Here is a 7,029-nt window from a genome sequence, read left to right on the forward strand (position 1 = left end):
AATATCCCCGGGAACTACGTTATGGGTACACGTGTCTGTGGAGTGCTCAGCCACTTGCACATTAATTTCACGAGCAGGCTGTTCCGTTGATCGGATCAACTGGAACCCTCGATGTCGTAAGCGATGGAGTGCCAACAACAACCTGTCAATAGCAGAAATCCTACAAAGAAGGAAACATTCAACAATAGAGTTCTGGATATGTATACATAAAAATGCAAATTGTCATTGCTGGTAATGGTTTTGAAACTCCTCGGTAAAGGGTGATTTGGCGCTAAACAACAACAGTAGCAACAATGAAAACCACAACAATAAAGTACTTTCGTACAATTCGTTAGACACTGTGCATTGTCGAAACATTACTTCATTCATCGGGAACTTCGATTCTATTTCAATTATTGTAAATTCGGGAAAAGTGTATGCTCATACTAATTAAGTGTACGTTCATCATTGTCCAGTGGGAGAGAGTGTGTGGGTGTGTTTTTGTGTGTGTGTGTGTGTGTGTATGTGTGTGTGTGTGTGCGCGCGTGCCTGTGTATCTGAAAGGAGTGTGAATGGAAAAGAGAAGGGAAGGAAGGAATTGACCCCAGGACTTATTTTCTAAAGATTAGTACTTATTTTATCGGTCTCTTTGCCGAACCGCTACATTACGGGGACATAAACACACAAATACCGGTCGTCAAGCGGTGATGAGGTGACAAACACAGACACAAAGACACACACAGGCAAATATATTTTGGTCGGCCCAACGCAATGGAAAAAGACACTTGCGCATGGTGCCACGCAGCGTGGGACTGAACCCGAAGCCATGTGGTTGGGAAGCTAACTTCTTACCACACAGCCACACTTGCTTCTGTGTTTCGTACGATTGTGTGCGTGAAGTGCTTCCTTTCATTTTTTCACAGCATTGTTAATTTTAACCTGTAAAACAATTTGTAAGTTTAAATCAACTTCTAACTTAGAATATCGTAAACAATTCTAAAATTACAACATCGCTCAGTCTCCCAAATTAGAATATTTGTCAACATATTTTGTATTTACCATAACATTAAGGAGACAAAAATAGACAAAGCTAGCAATATAATCAGACTGACAATGTCTAAGAACAATAAAAATCTATATTTACATTTCAGATTTTGGAGCCGATGTAATAGATGCTTGGGACATAAAGAGAGGACCAAACATGACAATCGAATCTCCAAATTATATTGTTCTCGAAGGTCTTGAAACAACGTCTCTTGAATGCGTTGCTACGGGAAATCCAGCTGTTCAATATAAATGGTATCGACTAGACGAGGTATGACAACATCTCACTATCTTATATCTTTCAACATAACTAATTGCGCTAAATAATAAATACATATTGACACAACCAGGTGTGCGCGCACACAGACACACAGAGACATACACACACACATGAACACACGCGCGCGTGACCACACACACGTGCATACGCATGCCTGCACATATAAGTATGCGTGTGCACACGTATGTTGGTGAGAGGGCCTTTATATAACATGCTGTTTTTCGCTAAAAGGCTGTGATCATACCGAATGTCCTCAGTTTTTGCTTTGTCTTTGTCTGCACGTATGCATATATATATATATATATATATATATGATCCCGCTGAATTAAGTACTTGAATTGCGGCACCTTGCTAAGTCGGTATAATCCGCACACCCCAACAATATTAATTGAATATTGAATATCAAAACTCCGTGCAGGGGTGTTTGTACTTGATATTCCTGCCGTGTGTGCAGACACGCAACGCAGCTAAGTTAAGACAAGGGCTTTGTTTCAGGGAGTTCCTGTGGACAAGTCCCCGCCACTTTTTCAGAAACAGAGGACAAACGATCTTTTTTCCCCTGTACTTTTTCTCAATTAAAACAAAATGAAAATCCCACTAACAAGTCGTACAAATTTGTAATACATATTTTTAACCTAGAGGCATTGAACAAATCTTTTCAAAGTAACACCGTCAATCTAGGTGGCATGTTGCATAGTGTCAAACTGGTGCAGGAAGAGCTGAAAAAAATCTACGCAGTGAAGAAAATTTCAGGAGTTGTCCAATACAGCAGGAGTTAAATGATTTATCAACTCGATATTTCTCTTTTGGAGCTACCCAAACAACAAAAACTTCCTAAAAGATACCAGGAAGGAAATGCGTTAAAATATCAGCACTCTACTGATTTGAATCATTACAGAATGCATTATTTAGCAAATTTGAAAGATTATTCTTTTCTTCACAGAATTTAGCAGATTATGAAAAAAAGGAGCAATATTTTACTCAATGGAAATTTCTGTACTGAAGTGATCAATATTCTGAGCTTGATGAATTTTCTTTAACGAATGAAATACCTTTTTATAGAAATCATCATAGTGGATCACCTCTCGAGGATCATCGTAAAATATTCGCTGAAATACAACCTGCAGTCCATCGCTTGTTTCCAAATGTTAAGCAATTGTTCAGGCTACTTTTAGTGTTTCCAGCTAGTTCTTGTGAAGCTGAAAAATCTCTTAGCGCTCTGCGGAGACTCAAAACTTGGCTGCGATCGACCATGACTGAGGACAGGTTGAATCACTTTGTGATATGCCATGTTCATAGAGATGTTTTGAAAAAGATTAGTTGTGAAAAAGTTCCTAAATTACTTATTGACAACAATGATATGAGATATAATACACTTGAAAAGTTCGGAACGGCAATAAACTTACTCTGTATTTTTATAATTAAACGTCTATGTTTTATTTTTTGTTTATTTGATATAATAAATTGTTTTTAAGCTTATTTTTTTAATATCTGAGCTTCATTTGATTATATAAAATATAATTTGCATAAAGCTTTACTTATGATAGGGTCCGCGAAAGGCACCATAAGAATTACTAACATGCTCCTTTTAAGAATCAACAAATGTTGGTTTGTCCTTCTCACATTTTAAAGACAACCAAGGATCCTGAGTGAAGATATCCGCCCTTGGTAATTCAGCGATATACTTTTGATAAAGGTACTTTCTATAGCATTTCCGAAGCGCAGCTTCCAAGTTAAGTGAATAAAATATAAATGAGTAACAAAGATGTACAGGTGTTAATTGATTACGGCCGTTTTAAGCGACTCTTTATTTGATTAATGAAAACATTACTTCATCTGAAAGAAATCGGTCCCGTCAGATGACCGCATAGACTTCAAACATAAAGGACATAAATATTTCCTTAACATATTCACATCAATAATGGAAATCAAAATATTTACATTGTTTCCTTTGTCATATCTGTGACAGAATGAGTTTAGAAAATTATGCATACTTTGTTAACTCTACTACAATTTGGAGAGCAATGTAGTATTTGAACTCCTGTTTTCGTTTCAATAAATTACATAAACAAGAGTGCGTTTAATATTTTACTTATCCCCGTATATCATAATGCAAGAGTTGTAAGTGTTTGTTTTAGTTAGTGCAAGACGTTTTCTGACAGAATATGTAACAGCGTGGGTAAGGTGCCTAGATACATTTACTATATGAAAAATTCTGCGTTTCGCACTTCGCTAATCTGTTCCCACTGACTTGATGTGGAAGTTCCGACATCCGTGACAGACATTTCTGGTCTGCTATGATCTATATGTATGTTTTTATGCACCAAGCGCCTGTATGAGAGGATCTCTGAAGGTTAATAACGCAGTATTTGGTGTTCTAACAAGACGTCTACGTTAAGTGGGATATAATATGGGTTAAAACCGCCTTTGGCAGTAATTAGTGGTTGAATTCTACGAGGTATGGACTCATGCAAAATTTGAATTGTTTCCAAAGAAATTTTTGTCCATTCTTCAGCTAAAACAGTCTCCAGTGTTTGTAGTGATGATGGTGGAGGATATCGACTTCTTACATGTTTTTTTTCTAAAATGCACCATAAATGTTCAATGATGTTCAGGTCTGATGACTGTGGTGGCCGCATAAGATGTTTGACTTCATTAGAATTTTTCTCGTGCCATTCAGCAACAACTTTACCTTTGTGTGTATATATAAATACATATAAATATATATATAAATATGTCTATATGAATATGCGTACAATGCAACAAAATCAGTTATAGAACTAGATACAAAAAGATTTAAATTTAGTAATTCACGAAATTTCAGTTAGATTATTTATTTATGATTAAGCTCGCTCTTAAAAAGCGTTTTTTTTAAAAACTCGTCTGAATGCTTGGAACAGAGTGCACTCCGCTAGTGTTATACTCTTAACGAGTTAATGTGCACCGCCCACTATACATGATATCACTGCACTCGTGATAGTTGTTACACGTGTGATAATTGTTAACATCTTATAATCATGCTATTGCTGTCCCATAAGTGTGGCTCAAATATATACTGAAACTGTTCCAGTTGTCTATCTTGAAACTCACTTTGCAACCACGTGATTGCGGGTTCAGACTCACTCTGCAGCACCTTGCGCAAGTGTATTCTGTAGCCCCGGGTAGAGCAATGTCTTCTGAGTGAATTTTGTAGACAGGAACTGTGTGAAAACCCAGTGTGTGTGTGTGTGTATGTGTGTGTGTGTGTGTGTGTGTGTGCGTGTGTGTGTGTGTGTGCGTGCGCGCGGGTGTGTGTGTATGCGCACGTGCACGCCTATTTGCGTGTGTATTTTGTGTTTGTGACCCCTCACCGCTTGGCAATCGGTACTTGTTTGTTTACGTGCCCATAATAGCGGTTCGGCAAAACAGACAGGCAGAATAGGTACCAAACTTTAGAAAATAAGTACTGGGGTTCATTTATTCGACTAAATCCTTCAAACCATGGCCACAGTCAAATGAATTAAGCAAGTAGAAGTTAAAAATAAGCCAATTACATTATGATACAGATTAGACTCCTGGATCTGGCTGTCATCCTCAGCACTAATAGCCAAATAAATATTGCATTCATTGTAATGAACCTAACGAACTGCTAGTCTTGATATGTTGCTTTCTAATCCATTACAAGTAGACAGACTGAACTCTGAAAATGCATTGAAACAGCACTGTGGTTTGTGTTATGAGAGAAGAAATGATTTATTATAAATATGGAATGAACTATCAAGGAGATAACATGAATTGCAAATGCTTCTTTGGTGAAGCATTTACAATTGTGATCGACATAGTATCTATAACTATATTTTGACAAAGATGTCTGTTATTTAAGCATCTGGTTACGAAAGTAACGTAGGTGCAAAAGGGACAGCTCTACCGAAGGATATAAACATGATTTCGGAAATTATTTAACGAGTGATTTTCTCTACTTTACTCTGGTCATTATATATGTGGCAGATTAAATAAACGAGGTTACCTTGCAGCTATTGTTTTCAATTTCGTAGATAATCACAAACTTTGATAAATTTAGTCATATATCGAAAATTATCGAGAATATTCCTTGGGGTTTATTGTGTGCCATTATCTAAATCTATTTGCAGTGTTACTAATATTCTACCATGTGGCTTGTGTTTAAATTGAAAACTTAATAATTTTCTCGTCAGTATAATCTTTTCTTTATCAGAAAAATCTTTATTCAATCCAATGTTTTATATTAGACTTTTCAGTTTCCTGCAAAAATACCCACAAAGAACATATTTAGAATTAGTATTATTCCTACAATAAGACGGCAAGCTGGCAGAATCGTTAGCACGGCTGGCAAAATACTTAGTGGCATTTTATCCATCATTACGTTATGAGTTCAAATTCCAAGGTCGACTTTAACTTACATCTTTTAGGGATCGATAAAGTAAGCACCAGTCGAGCACTGGGGTTGATAAAATCGACTTAACCCCTCCCCTGAACTTGCTGCTCCTGTGCCGAAATTTGAAATCGATCAGTTTTAAAAATATTGAAATATGTGAACAATATCATTTCTCTTTAATTTTAACGTACCCGGGTGATATAGCCAGATAGAAAAATTTCCTTTAACTTTCAGATGCAATATTTAATTCAACCTCTTAATTCTAATCCAAGAGAATTTTTATATAACGGGATAAGTATATTAACAAGCTTTATTGAAATGCATACGTTTTTCGTCTGAGAAGAGATATAGAAAGAAAAGCTGTCGAAATGAAATGTTTCTTTACTGTAATAGCATATACTTATGCAAGAAAATGTTCCAATAAATCAATATTAGAAGCAATATGCTCTTTGAATAGGTGTACGTTTTCACACATATAAAGCATCAATTATTGTTTGATAATATTATACTTTGACAACAACATTCAACTTATGATTGATCTTTTTATTTATTTATTTGAAGATTAATGAAGCCCGATGTTGTAATGAGTAAAAACATGGAATTCGATATTTCTCCAACTCATAGTATATTTCTTTGTGGCTCGTTCAAGAAAGCACATGAACATTATAATGAAGTCGAGGGATGTCGAGATGTATTTGTTGTTGTTGTTATTATCTATATTATCTCTGATCTGATGTTGAACATTCTGGTCTTTTCTCAGGAATTGCATATGTCTGTCGCTTTCCAAGACGTTACGCTTTAATTCGAGGGACATTTGACTACTAATTGTAGCATATCGATCAAGTTGACTGAGTTTTCGTAGATTAAAAAGGTAATCTTCTGGCTGACCAAATCCATCAGTCAGTTTTTGATTTTTGCAGATGGTACAGTTCCTTTGCATCACTAATGCATTAAAAAACATAACAGATTCCATTTTTCCATCTTCCCTTAAATTACACGTTTATAGAATACTAGCAGAAATACCCGGCGTTGCCCGGGTTAAAGAGAATAATGAAATCTAAAAACGCCGTCTAGACTACGCATCGTCTTTATATAGAGAGATGTATATACACACACGCACCCAAACACACGTATATATATGTATATCAATATAAATATATGAAAGTCAATGAAGTTTCATAAAAGAAGGTGATCATGTACATACTTTCTTGCTGTTGTGATTATAACACCTCGTTGTAAACAATGTTCCTTGTTTTCCCTTGTGGAGCATATACAAATAGGTTTTTTTTGCTGCCCACTCTTGAGCAGCCAACATACAGTTGTCCATGTGAGA

General features: G+C 36.1%; 1 protein-coding gene across 1 annotated transcript in view; it reads left to right on the forward strand.

Annotated features, from left to right (window-relative positions):
- The window catches only part of LOC106874031 (contactin), a 164,816-nt gene that overhangs the window by 7,240 nt on the left and 150,547 nt on the right, over nt 1–7,029 (forward strand). The window contains exons 3-5 of the mRNA XM_052968460.1: nt 1,131–1,294; nt 2,247–2,299; nt 6,258–6,387. Coding sequence (XP_052824420.1) covers nt 1,131–1,294; nt 2,247–2,299; nt 6,258–6,387 — 347 coding nt within the window. The remainder of the gene's footprint in view (nt 1–1,130; nt 1,295–2,246; nt 2,300–6,257; nt 6,388–7,029) is intronic.

Source organism: Octopus bimaculoides, chromosome 6 (assembly GCF_001194135.2).
Source record: "Octopus bimaculoides isolate UCB-OBI-ISO-001 chromosome 6, ASM119413v2, whole genome shotgun sequence".
In the NCBI taxonomy this organism is placed as follows: domain Eukaryota; kingdom Metazoa; phylum Mollusca; class Cephalopoda; order Octopoda; family Octopodidae; genus Octopus; species Octopus bimaculoides.